General features: G+C 41.3%; 1 protein-coding gene across 1 annotated transcript; it reads right to left on the bottom strand.

Annotated features, from left to right (window-relative positions):
• Positions 1-11990: 11990 nt before the first annotated feature.
• Positions 11991-12932, bottom strand: LOC116599947 (olfactory receptor 1009-like). Its single transcript, XM_032359883.1, has one exon. The coding sequence runs from the start codon at positions 12930-12932 to the stop codon at positions 11991-11993; it is 942 nt and encodes a 313-aa protein (XP_032215774.1).
• Between the last annotated feature and the right edge of the window lie 1107 nt (positions 12933-14039).

Consider the following 14039-nt stretch of genomic DNA (forward strand, 5'->3'; position numbering starts at 1 on the left):
CTCCTCCTGGAGACAAAACTCCTTCACTGCCATAAATTCCAGCCCACGCATAATCCTTTCTATTCAGGGAGATTCAGACATGTTGTCTACCTTGGATTCAGCTGCCTTTACGTTTTGCAACTCCTATATATAAATTCCCCCATCTGACCAATGTTGACCTGTAGGTAGGGACATCTCTGCCCCCCTCATTCAGCAGGAAGCAGCTACCGAAGATGAGACTCCCCCCCGCTACACACACACAAATGCCAAAGATTTGTCATTGTCCACCTGTCAGCAGGGAATGTAGAGGCTGCATTTAGGCAACAGGCTTGAACAATGGAAACTTGAGCAAGGCACTAGGGCAGACAATGACCACCAAGGTGAATGCAGTGAATAAGCGACCCACCCCAAATAGCCACAGGACCCAACTAACCAATGAACTACTTACACCCAGGCACATTTACAAAAAAAAAAAAAAAAAGGGGGGGGGAATTCCATTCATTCCCAAACTTCCCCACTCCACCATACAACTGTGGCCCCTCACCACAACCCCTCCAGGTCTCTCCTGTTCACTGCTCCCTTGCAGTGTTTTCAATAAAATTTATCTCTTAGAAAGAAAGAGCGGGAAAAAAGACATGAGAGTGCAAATATCTCTTCAAGGCCCTGATTTCGTTTTCTATGAATATATCCCCAGAAGTGGAATTGTTGGATCATATGGTAGTTCTATTCTTAGAGGAAATTCCATACTGTTTTCCATAACGCTTGTAACCATTTATATTGCTCCCCGAAGTGCACAAGGATCCTCTTTTCTGTATGTCCTTGACAATACTTGCTATCATCTGTCTTTTTTTTTTTTTTCTTAAGAGAGCCCATTGTGGGACATGAACTCTTGATCCTGAGATCAAACCTGAGCTGAGATGAAGAGTCACCCGTTTAACCAACTGAGCAACCCAGGTGCCCCTCTTTTGTCTTTTTGATAATAGTCATCACAACAGGTATGAGGTGATACCTCGCTGTCCTTTTGATTTGCATTTCCTTGATGAGTAGTGGTCTTGAGTATCTTTTTATACACTGATTGGCCATTTATATGTCTTCTTTGGAAAAATGTCTATGAATGTTCTTTGCCCATTTACTAATCAGTTTTGTTTTTTGTTGTTGTTTTTTTTTTGTGGTTTGGTTTGGTTTGGTTTGCCACTTAGTTTTTAGGGTTCCTTATATATTTTGGATGTTAACCTCTGATCAGATCTATGGTTTGCAAATGTTTTTTTTCCCCAGTAAATGGTTTGCCTTTTCAGTGTGTTTATTATTTGTTTTGCTGTGCAGGAGCTTTTCACTTTGATGTAGTCTCACTTATTTGTTTTTTTGTTGTGTTTTGTTTCTTACACTTTTGATATCAAATTCAAAAAAAAAAATTATTCCTGAGACCAATGTCAAGGAGCTTTTCCCCTACTTTTTCTTCTAGGAGTTCTTAGGCTTTCAGGTCTTACATCTCTAATCCATTGGATTAGATTTCTAATCCATTTTGAGTTGATGAGTGCGTATGCTATAAAACCAGGGTCCCTTACTACTATTTTGCATAATCCCACATGGCTTTTTGTTGTAGCTTTCTCACTTTTATCCTAAACCTTAAACCTTTATCTTTTATCTTAAACCTTAGCACTGTAATATTTATTTAAAGTTCTCATTCCAGGACCTCCCCCCAAACCCACACCAACCTAGTATAATGCTTGCTGTGTCATATATTTGCTGTATCATACATATGTGCAAAGTCTACATATATAAGAAAACACAAAATATATTTGCACAGCCACATATTTCTCAGAGAAAAAAAATCGAATTTTTAAAAAATGGGTAAAAAGAGAATCGAATAGAAGTCACGTCTTAAGGTAGAGTCATTATTTCCCTGAGTGCTGAAAACTATTGCCTTCTCTTTATTGGCTTCATCAGAAAGTACCAGAAAGCATTAACTGTCTTTTTAAAAAGTTCTCCTTTACTGTTGTATCACAACTTTCTAAAATTCCATAAGAACATAATTATCTTGGGGGGGGTAGTTCTTTGGAAATAGTCATGAGTTACTTATAAAATGTCTAATACCCCCTTCCATTGTGAGAGTTACGGGAGCTTTCTCTTCTCCATCGACTTCTTTCCTTCCCTCCTTCCTCCTCTCCTGTCTTCCTTCTTTCTTTTCTTTCTTTTTCAGGAGCAGGTGTCAAGGTACCTGACAAGGAGTAATTGCTCTAAATATCAGGGGGACCAGGTTTATTGAGTGAGCTGTGCCTCTAACTCCATGACCTTGAGCAGATCGGTTTCCTCACTCAACAAAGAAAGGGCTCAGCCCAGGGCAGGTGTAAGGCAGTTTTCCCTCCTAACATCTCTGTGACTCAAAAAAACCATATGTGAGTTGGAGGCCGGAGCCATCAGTGGTTAACTCTTCAGAGAAACCATTACAGCAGAATGCTAACTCACACTCTTCTTGCCTGTGTGAGACCAACGCTTCGAGGTCCAACATTCTTACCGATCCTCTCTAACAAGATGCCTTGGGTATCATTAGGATTGATTGGGTGCTCAGAGATCCGCAATTACCGAACTCAAAAGAATTTATTTCACTCCTAAACAAGTTTCAGAGGAGCTAATTAATCAAGGCAATTTTAAATACGAAAACTTCCTGCACGATAATGGCTGTTCAACTCTGAAAGTCGGTTCCCAGGGCCTGGCACGGGAGAGGCCACAAAAAAGGACTGAGCCTGGGGAGGGATCCTTTTGTAAATTGATCAGAGCAGGGGGGGCCACTTTCCAGCATGATCATTCCCTTGATTGCAATCTCATCGTCTTGCAATTTTAGCCCCCTGCCTTACAAAACAAAATAAAATTTGCTCCCAATTCAGCAATATCTGGCAAACCCAGGAGATTAATTATAAGAATCCAAAGCTATAGTAGGAAAGGCTGTAATTCACATCCTAGCTATGTCAAAGAACACGTGTCTTGTACACGGACACTTCTGGTTGGAACACAGTCTCTTGATCTTGAACAAGTTAAATTTAAAACTCCTGTTTCAGTTCCTTTCTATGTAACAGCAGGTTAAAGAGCATTGCCTGCAGTGGGATGGAGTAAGAGCCCAACCGTAATATGAAGTGCTCATTGTGTGGCCATCACTCCTCCCACCCTGGCCATTGTCCTTGCTCCTACCTGGTCCCTAACCTCCAGTTCCTCATTCCTGCCCCCCTGCACAAAGCTGCCTCTCCACTTGGTTGCCCTGCCTGTTATAAATGTCGGTCTCTTACTATAGAAAGAATAACGCCCCAACCCCCCACACTGATTAGGGGATCTGACTCCATCTCATCTTCTTTCCATCTCCCCCACCCCTTTCCTTCACAGTTCCTACGACCTCAGCTAAATCAGATCCCCTCTCTGTCACATCACTCAGCTTTTCCTTGTGCTGTTCTCACCACCTGGTATGCTCACCATGGCTAGACGTCCCACCCCTACCTTCACGCTCAATCTCAAGAATCACTTCCTCCGTGAAATCATTCACTTCTCTAATCCAATATAGTTTCTTTCTTTTCTTCCTCTGGCTTCCCGCCTTCTTTCCTTTGAGCTTCCATGAAGCCATGTGCTTGCTTCTGATGACTAACTCTATTGCTATCAATTTTAGCCATTTATACATTAGCTATGCTTTATTCGGTTGGAAATTTCCTGAGGGCGGAGGCCTTATCTTTCTGGTTATTTTGATCAACAGTAATGATAAACACCAACAAATCTCTATACTATTTAACGTCCATAAATAATTCCTATTTCATCATTCGTAAATGCTTTTAATTCTGTTTTATAGACGAGGAATATGAAGCGCTCCTGGAAGCAAGTTAGCTTCTGGAGATCTCACCGAAGGTTAGTGACAGAGCCCAAAACTCCACTCCTTTGACTTCATATCCAGGGATCTTTTGAACCCAACATTTTCTTGATCTTATGTGGACGAGACTAATGGTCCTTTATCAATGCTGTCAATGATCCTTATGCTTTCAGGCTTCCCACACAGTTACTTACATATGCTCCGGAATATTAATTGGATCTCAATTATACCAAAAAAAAAAAAAATTGCATGAAACTGTAAACATGTCACTTCCCCAGCCCCCACCCCACTTCCACTTCTGCTCCTTCCCCTGCTCCTTGACACAGTCTTTCCCACCATTGGGTCCAGAAGCCCAGAACCTCCTAAGAACCTCTCATCAGGTAGAAAACCTGTGGCACAGGGGCCTCAGGTATAAAATCAGGTAAAATAAGATAAGGGGCAGGAATGATGATGTATCTTTTACACCAGCAAATAGCAAATTAACTACCTGAAGTCTATACATTGGCAAGACCATGCTTAAAACATTGCTATTGACTGAAAATGAAGAACCATTGGTAAAACAGGGTTCTTCTCAAATCTCAGCCTCAATTAAAAATAAATTGTGGAGGGCGCCTGGGTGGCTCAGTGGGTTAAGCCGCTGCCTTCGGCTCAGGTCATGATCTCAGGGTCCTGGGATCGAGTCCCGTATCAGGCTCTCTGCTCAGCAGGGAGCCTGCTTCCCTCTCTCTCTCTCTCTGCCTGTCTCTCCATCTGCTTGTGATATCTCTCTGTCAAATAAATAAATAAAAATCTTTTAAATAAATAAATAAATAAATAAATAAATTATGGAGAACTGAGTGGACTTTTGAAGAGATTTCCAGGGGTTTTTGAAAAGATTTTTTTTTTAATTTTATCTTATTATAGAAACATAAAGAGAAATTTTTTTAAGAAGTCATGTTTGGCAAGTCTCACCACACAAATATAACTGCTACTAAGTTAGATGACTTATTTCTTTTCTTTCTTTTTTTGTCTTTCGTCCCTATATAGTGCTTTTAACACATGCCCATATCATTTTATTTTTATTTCACTTAACATAATGTCTTTAAGTTTCACCCATGTTGTAACATGTAGAAAATTCTTGTTCCTTTTCAAAGCTAGATAATATTCCACTGTACAGGTAGATCACATTTCAAAATCCAAACAGTTTTGAGTGGACATTTGTTTTTGTTTTTTTGTTTTTTGTGTTTTTGTTTTTGTTTTTGTTTTTTTTATTTGACAGACAGAGATCACAGGTAGGCAGAGAGAGAGGAGGAAGCAGGCTCCCTGCGGAGCAGAGAGCCCGATGTGGGGCTCGATCCCAGGACCCCGGGATCATGACCTGAGCCGAAGGCAGAGGTTTTAACCCACTGAGCCACCCAGGCGCCCTTGAGTTGACATTTGTTTTGTTTCCAGCATTAGGCTATAGTGAAGAGTGTTGCTGTGAATGTCAGTCAGCTTTTTAGACACGCAAAGACAAAGCAAAGATTCTCTTCTGAGATAAGGATGAATATGATAAAATTAAATATCACACAGCTTATAATCATCCATTCTACGATATTACAAAGTACCTACCTTGTAGAAGGCACCCCACTGGGGAGACACTAGTGAACAAAAAGAGTTTTTCAATCAGCTTGCGAAGTATAACAGTGCCAAGACACATGGGGACAAAGATGGGGCAATGGGTCCCCCCCGGGCCCATTGGGAGACTCCAACTGTGGGTGGCCTCTGTAAGCATTTTTCAGAAAGTTCATACAGAGAGGGTCGGAAGCCATGCCCCACAGGCCCCACAGGGACTAACCCTTACGTTCACTGTTCTTCTCTCTGCTTCACTGCAACACACTCCTATGGCCTAAGTCAGGCACCCAACCAACCACTTCTACAGCCCCACTGAGGAGAAGGGACCATGGTGCTGGGTGACATCATTGAATATCCATGGAAATACAGTGAAGTAAGACTTGGTGAATAGGTGGGTGTGGTGGGGTCTCTGGTAAATGTCACTCCCATGTTCCCAAGTCTGTCTCCACATTTACCAGATAAATCTGTGGTTTTCTTCTGATTGTCATTTTACTGACTTCTGTCTAGTCTTCCACATGCCTGTCTAACCCATGAATGTTCACATTAGAGATGCATCAGAGTTTGAAATACATAATAAGTCAGCATTAGAGTAGATCTGAATTCCATTTGCATTACACTGAGAAACCTCAGCATTGCATCTGTCAAAAGGACAAAGGGAAAAACAGCTTTAATATCATTTCTCTAACCTTAATTAGAGCTCTTTTAGATATATGACTGCTGTAAAATTTTTTTTCAAAATTATGACTGAAAATTGTTCATCAGGAATCATTCACAGTAATTTCAACTAAAATCCTAGAATAAAACTGTTGTGTTCATGGAAGGAAACTTGAGTTTCCCAAGTTTCCCATTCAAAAACTTGGAGAGAAATTATTTGTGATTTTTATGCAAATTCAAAACATCTTCTCTATAATTTTGTATTTAATTTTATTAGTAGCATATTATATTCTAAAATAATAAATTGTCTAAACAAACCCCAGTGAAATATCCCAGTCCTTTTCCAATTTCTTGAATGTTCTGAACAATTATTACTTTTCTTTATTTTACTGTGACATGATGGTAACCACTGTGACTGTTAATTTTACTTGCCAACTTGGCTGGGGCACAGTTCCCAGACATGTGGTCACACATTAGTCTGGATGCTTTTGTGAGGGTGTCTCTGGATGAGATCAACATTTAAATTGGTGAACTTTGAGGAGATTGCCCTCTGTAATGGGCAATGCATTCACCCACTCCACTGAAGGCTTGAAGAGAGTAAAAGACTTACCTTCTCTGAGCAAGAGAGAATTCGGCAGCAGACTCCCTTCAGACTGGAACCACAGCATCAACTCCTTCTGGGTCTTCCACTCGCCAGTCCACCCTGCAGATTTTGGAACTCCAGCTTCCATAAACTGATCAGTCAATTCCTTTAAATAAATCTCATTCTATCTTTCCCCACACACTCTATTGGTTCTGTTTCTCTGGAAGACCCTGACGAAGACAAACACCAATGACAGTAGCAAATGACCAGTGCTCAGGATGTACCATGGCCCCATCCTAGTCTTAACAAACATTAACTGTGTATCTATTATTATTACCATCCCCACTTTGTGTATGTGGTTATAGGAGCTTAGAGAGGTTGAGTAACTTGACCAGGTTCACTATTAAGCAACACAGTCAAAATCTGGACCCAAGCTTGGTCGTAAGGCATATGTTCTTGTCCAATACTCAGTAGACTGTCTTTCCAGAGCTGCTTAGGAATAGTTTCTCAAAGCATAGGTTGAGTCTTATTAGTGGGAAATGAAATTAGTTAAGTAGGTAATGACCAGCATTGTTTAAAGAAATAGAATGAAAAAGATTGGAATGGAGGGAATGGAAAGGAATGGGATGGAAAGAATAGAATAGAATAGAATAGAATAATGGAAGTAAAGCAAGAGTCACCAAACTTTTCCCATAAAAAGATGTATAATATGAAATATTTTAGGCTTTGCTGGAAGACTGCCTTTGGACTACTCAACTCTGCTTTTATAACCCCAAAGCAGCCACAGGCAAGCCGCAAACCAGGGGTTTGTGACCTACATGTTTTCAACCCACAGAGCTCATCTGGATTCATTTTTGAGCAACACCCAAAGGGGTACCAGGCTGGATTTGGCCCCCAGACCACAGGTGGCCAGTCCCTGAAATTGAGCAATCAAGGTGTACTGCAGGTGGTAAAACTAAGTATATTTTATGGCACTCTTCTTTCAGTTAAACGCTTCATGTGTCCACTGGTTATGTTATCTCTGTGTAAAATACATGTATGTATGTATATGTGTATATGTATTTTTACTGTGGGGCATGTTTGAAGGACAGGATTCTTTGGTGATAAATTATTCTTTTCTAAGTGTGATCATGTGGTACCCCTGTGAATTGTGGTTAATTCAGTATTCAGTATGTTCTCCTTAAATTAGAAATTCTGGGTTGAAACTCCATAGAAAGCCACCTTTACATGATGAAGTGAATTCAGGTTGGATAAACTCAGCCAGGACCTAGCTGTGAAGGTTTACATGTGGCGTTGTGCCAGGAGTTGCCAAACCTTAAACAAAAGGTCTGTGGATGGACTCCTTTGTCCTGTGGTATTGCCCTTTTAGAGTCACCAAGCAAACCACCTGCGACTCAAGGCAGCCATGTTGTAGCACCACATTATCCCTCAGAATCACACTACTCTTCATTACCTCCATTCTCTACTAAATCTCATCAGAAGTGGCAGGCTGGCCTCAACTATGCTGTGGGTGGCTTAGAATTAAGTGAGTGTATTCGCAGGTGCAGGAGGAAATGGTGGGGTCTGGGAAGAGTGGCCATCCCTGGGAAGCAGAAGAGAAGGTTTGCACAATGGGAATCAGGACCCGTGGGTGGAGCAGAAGCCGTGTGAGGCAGCCTTGAAGGCAGGAAATCAACAGTACGTGTGTGCTCCTCCCCTGGGGATACTCTGAACTGCAGGGACAAGAGACTCTGGTATCACCTACATTTCTCTAAGCCAGTAAAGATGAATATTTGAGCCCAATCATAATTAGGCCTTAAAGGAAAAAGAAGGCCATTTTTAGCTACTAGCTAATGAGACCAGGGTGTACTTAGACTAGAAACACATATAACCACATCTCTGAAGAAAAGGTGCTACCACAACCCAACCCTGCATTTTGGATTATTTCCTTAGGACAGATTATCTGAACTGGGATTACTGGATTACTCTGAGGAACCCACAAAAGAATCCCCCAAGAGAAGGAGCCAGTAATCCTGCATCTGGCATTAGAAGTCCTATTACAAGAACATTTGACTCACTTGTTAAATATTTTGAAATTTCTTTCAACATTTATTTTTAAAAAAACTTTTAATTCAATAGTTGACAAAAAAAACAAACATTTTTTTCTAATGTCCCTTTTATACTCATCATGTTGAGACACTTTCCCGCCTCCATTAAGATTTCCCCTTCTCCTAATAGTCTGTTCAGAATCTTTTTTCCGCATACCTACAAGCTCTTTCCAAAAATACTTAGTAAGAAAAGTATCAAGTATGTATTTCCTACAAATATTCCTCCCTTTTTAAAATGAACTTTTAGGGGATTCTGGGTGTCTCAGTTGGTTAAACAACTGCCTTTGGCTCTGGTCATGATCCAAGGATTCTGGGATGGAGCCCCACACTGGGCTCTCCCTGCTCTGCGAGGAGGCTGCTTCTCCCTATCCCTCTGCCTGCCACTCCTTCTGCTTGGGTTCTTTCTCTCTGTGAAATGAGCAAATAAAATCTTAAAAAATAAAATAAAATATAGACTTTTAATTCTTTGACCCATGGAAGTTTTACAATAATAGTCAAATCTTTCATTTTTTGCACCCCTTTGAAGCTCAGAAAATGCACCATTACCCCTACATATTTTTTTGGCATTAGCCTTACCTTTGCTCATCCTGCTCTGAGTCATTTTTCAAAGTAAAGATTGACCCCTCCCAAAAAAAATATTCCTTCTTCACACACTGCTTGTTCTTTTTTCCTGAGCGAGGAGCCTGAGACAGGGCTCGATCCCAGGACCCTGAGATCATGACCTGAGCTGAAATCAAGAGCCACTCGCTTAACAGATTGAGCCACCCAGGGGCCCCAACATACTACATGACACACTTCCAATAACACTTTGGTTCCAGACTTTTGCTGTTTTCATTGAATGGTTTTTATTGGGAAACAGCAAAATCTGTTTATAGTTTATGAAGTGACTCCACATCCATCCTTTAATTTAATCTCCATGATAATCTACGATAAGGCTGATATTATCATTACTTCCGCGTATGTCATCATGGACTTGACTGACCTATTAAAAGGGTAATGAACAGAATAATATCTTAGATCTGTTGTTCTACAAACTGTAGAGATGCAGGAATGATGCTTGTTTTCTTCACTGTTATATGCGACAAGAAGTCCCATGCCCGGCACATGGAAGAAGTTCAATAATTATTTGTTGAATCAATGAATGCATGACATTTTCCAATTCTAAATTTTCTAATTATATTATGTTGCTTCTCTACCAATGAATGGTCTTGATAAGACCTTATCCCATTTGGGAAATTCACTGTAAAACAACGTTCTAAATTTTAAGTGAGTGAGTCTATCATAAATACATCAGATAGCAAGTCATATTTGGGGCTTTTATAAAACATAAGTTAATAAAAAAACCTTTTTTCCCTGAGCCAGTGATCTGGTTAGGCTAAATTATCTCTAAAGCCCCATAGCTACAAAGCGTGCCATGATTTTGTGGAAACTCTTTAATCGATTTTCGATTTTCAGAGACTGTGCGCTGTACAATAATCAACAGAAAATAACCCATAATACTTTGTACATAGAAAGTACTCAGAAGTTTAGAATATGCATTCACTTATTTATTTATTTATTTAGAGAGACCATGACTCCTAGTAAAAGCTTCTTAATCAACTTTGCTAAAATCATCTTAATGGATATGGAAGTTCCTTAAAATCCTGAGGACATTTCTATAATGATTAAGCCATGATATTATAATGTCATGTAGGAATGCTGATCCATTTCTTCCATGAAACTCTCTGCTTTTTCTGTCTTCATCATAAAATCAAGAGGTAAAGCTATATCAAGAAAGATAAGGTAGAATCAGGTTATTTTGTTGGGTCTCTGAGAGGACACAGAGACCCTGATATGGGAGCCCAGTCTCCATACACAGCGACGGCATTCAGACCCAAAGGCTGCCCATCACTCACGTGACCCTGGAGTCATAACAAGAAATTGAGCTGTGTGTATGAACTCCCTTGTGATGATACAAAACTACTGACCTTACTAGAAACAGGTAGGTCTAGACTAAGAGTCTACCTTCAACTCTGGCATTTCTCTGTATGTTCTTGGCTAGGTAATAAAGTTTATTACCAGGGTTTTAAAAGGTACCATCACGGGCACAACCAACTCCCAACCTGCAGAACATTAGGTAAGAAACCTCTCAACATCCTCCAGAAAATTTAATTCTGAGAAAATATAGGCTTAACACCTTCTATCGCAAGATCTGTCAGTGTTGAATGCATTAGAGATGCATACAAGTCTCTATGACTGTAAACAATCCCTATGAACCATCTACCTGCTGGAGGTGGACACAGATCCATTTCCAGTGCCTGAGATATACATAGTTCTTTGTGTCAAGGTCACCCAAAAAAACTAGTGTATACAGCCAAGGATTTCATTCCACTCATGAGGTTAAGCTTAAAATCCCACATCTTTTTTTTTTTAATAGATTCCTATTGATGGGAGCTAGATGTAAGTGCAAAATCCAGAGCACTGCATTTTTTTTTAGATTTTTAAATTTATTTTAGAGAAAGAAAATGCAGTGGGGGAGGGGCAGAGGGAGAAGGAGTCTTTAGCAGACTCCACACTCAGTGAAGAGCCCGAGGTGGGGCTTGATCTCACCACCCTGAGTACCAGAGCCAAAACCGAGGATGAGACACTTAACCGACTGTGCCACACAGGCACCCCTAGAGCACAGCATTTTAAAAATTCCAATGTCAGTGAGTCAACAGGAAAAGAAAGTATCTTAGCAGAATGGCAAAAAATTAATAACTGAAATTAAGTAATAAAACTTTTTTAAAATTATTTTTTGAAAGATTTTTATGTATTTATTTGACGAGACAGAGAGAGAGAGAGCACAAGCAGGGGGAGCAGCAGAGGGAGAGAGAGAAGCAGGCTCTCCACTGAGCAGGGAACCCGATATGGGACTCAATCCCAGGACCCTGGGATCATGACCTGAGCCAAAGGCAGACGTTTAACCAACTAAGCCACCCAGGTGCCCCAATAAAGCTTTTTTTAAAATATTTGGGCTGTGAGATGTCTGAGAGAAGCAAAATTAAACGGACAATAGATGTGAACTCTAATATTGGTATATCACAGATGAAAGATCATATACAAGGCTGAATGAATCCATTAGTTGACTAGATAAAGGAGTACGTGGAAAGATGAATTAGGCTGCAAACCAACCCCCAACACTTGCAAATGGCCTGGAATCCTAGGAATCCACACAGTGAGTCTGTCTTTTTAGATTTCTTCCCCAATTTCCTTTCTACATAGAAATTTAGTCCCTACACATCTTCCTCCTAGTAACGGTCCTGTGGATGGCATCTTTGACCTCCCTGTTTCTCAAGCTGTAGATAAGTGGGTTCAACATGGGGATCACGGCTGTGTAAAACACCGATACCACTTTATTGATGTCCAACGAGAAACTTGCACTAGGCCGTACATAAATAAAGAAAAGAGTACCATATAGGATGGAGACAGCCGTCAGGTGAGAAGAACAAGTAGAAAAGGCTTTGCGCCTGCCCTCAGCAGAGTGGATCTTCATGATGGCAATGAGGATATACGTGTAGGAGACCACGATAGTCAGACCACTGAAGACTCCCACAGCTCCAGCCACAACAAAAACTACCAACTTAGTAAGCCTGCTGTCAGCACATACGAGGGAAAGCAGGGGGGACATATCACAGAAGAAATGATTAATGACATTGGGGCCGCAAAAAGGAAGACGAAATGCATTCGGTGTATGGGTCATGGTGTTCACGAACCCGATGACGTAGGGACCAACGACCAGCTGGATACACAGTCTCTGGGACATGGCAACGGAATACAATAATGGGTTGCAGATGGCCACATAGCAGTCATAGACCATGGATGCCAGCAGAAAACACTCTGCTGCCACAAAGAACCCAAAAAACCACTGTTGCAAAGCACAGCCCAAGAAAGAGATGACCTTCCTCTTCACGAAGAAGTCAGTGAGCATCTTGGGGATCACAACAGAGGAGAAGCAGATGTCCACAAAGGACAAGTGGCTGAGGAAAAAGTACATGGGCGTGTGAAGGCAGGAATCAACCCGAATCAGAATAATCATACCCAAGTTTCCGGTGAGATTGATGAGGTAGAAACTCAGGAAGAGCAGGAAGAGGAAGACCTGAAACTGGGGGTTGTAACTCAAACCTGTGAAAATGAATTCAGTGACCCTCGTGTTGTTTTCAATGGCCATTGGCTGGTTCTGGTTTCCACTAGAAGAACAGAGGAGTCACAAAAGATTTGGTGAACACATTTTCAAAAATGGGACACGGAAAAAAATATACCGGTAACTGGGTGAGCCTTAGAGGTGATATGACTTCATTGCATCCTGTGGCCAAGGAAACACAATGAGATAGGGACCCAGGCAGAAGATCAGATCCGAAGCTGTCATATTTTAAGACTCCGCAGAAATCCATCAATGCCGAAAGGAGAAGACAAAAGTCCAGGAAAAGAAAAGCAGGTTGCTAAAGGTCCCATGGCCAGCTGATCACAGAGATGGCTCCAGAGAAGATGCCCAGTAACGCTCACTTCAGTGAACTTTGCTTGCGTTCACCGGGGGAACACACACCGCAGGGTGGAAGTGAGGCAAGCTGCGGAAGAAACGAGCAGACACTCAGTTTTAGAAGGTACACCGTGCACTTGGCGATTATAACCCAACGCTAAATGCATGGTCTTCAACTCTGGAGCCCGCCGCCTCTGACCCTGGGAAAGTCTTCACTGTGAAACAGGAATGATCATAATAACACCCACCTTGTAAATTTGGTGTGAGGGTACAACAAAATAACACATGCAAAGCACTTAGCAGAGTCTCACTGAGCACCTTACTAAGTGCACAATAATTGCTAGTATTTTTGCCTTGCATGCTTCATTGAATAAGTCTGTAAGGTAAGTATCATTATCTCCTTTAACTTGGAGGAAAATTGAAGGTCAATGCACATGTATGCTGGTGACTGGCAGAGATGGGCTTTGCACATGTTTATGTCCAAACGGACTGTGCTCTTTCCTTTGTCGCTGCAGAAATTGTGTGTTCACAATTCCACTCCTCACAAAGAGATGCAAAATCCGCTCCACTATGAGTATGGAATAACGTGTGTTTGGCTGCCTACTCCTGATGTTGAGGTTACCGCCAATGGCCACTAGTGGGAAGCCCGTAGGATAAGAGACTGGTACTCTTGAGTATCACCTTTATGGAAACACACAGGGAAGAACTCTAGAAAAGAGCCTAACTTCTCCCACCTGTATACACTCCATCTATTCCTTGACACCCTCTCAGGGTGCCCAGGGTTAGGTCAGCTGGTCT

Source organism: Mustela erminea, chromosome 9, assembly GCF_009829155.1.
Source record: "Mustela erminea isolate mMusErm1 chromosome 9, mMusErm1.Pri, whole genome shotgun sequence".
Taxonomy (NCBI): domain Eukaryota; kingdom Metazoa; phylum Chordata; class Mammalia; order Carnivora; family Mustelidae; genus Mustela; species Mustela erminea.

Coding starts and splice junctions, on each gene's coding strand:
- LOC116599947 (XM_032359883.1), bottom strand. CDS start 12,932: ATGGCCATTGAAAACAACACGAGGGTCACTGAATTCATTTTCACAGGT.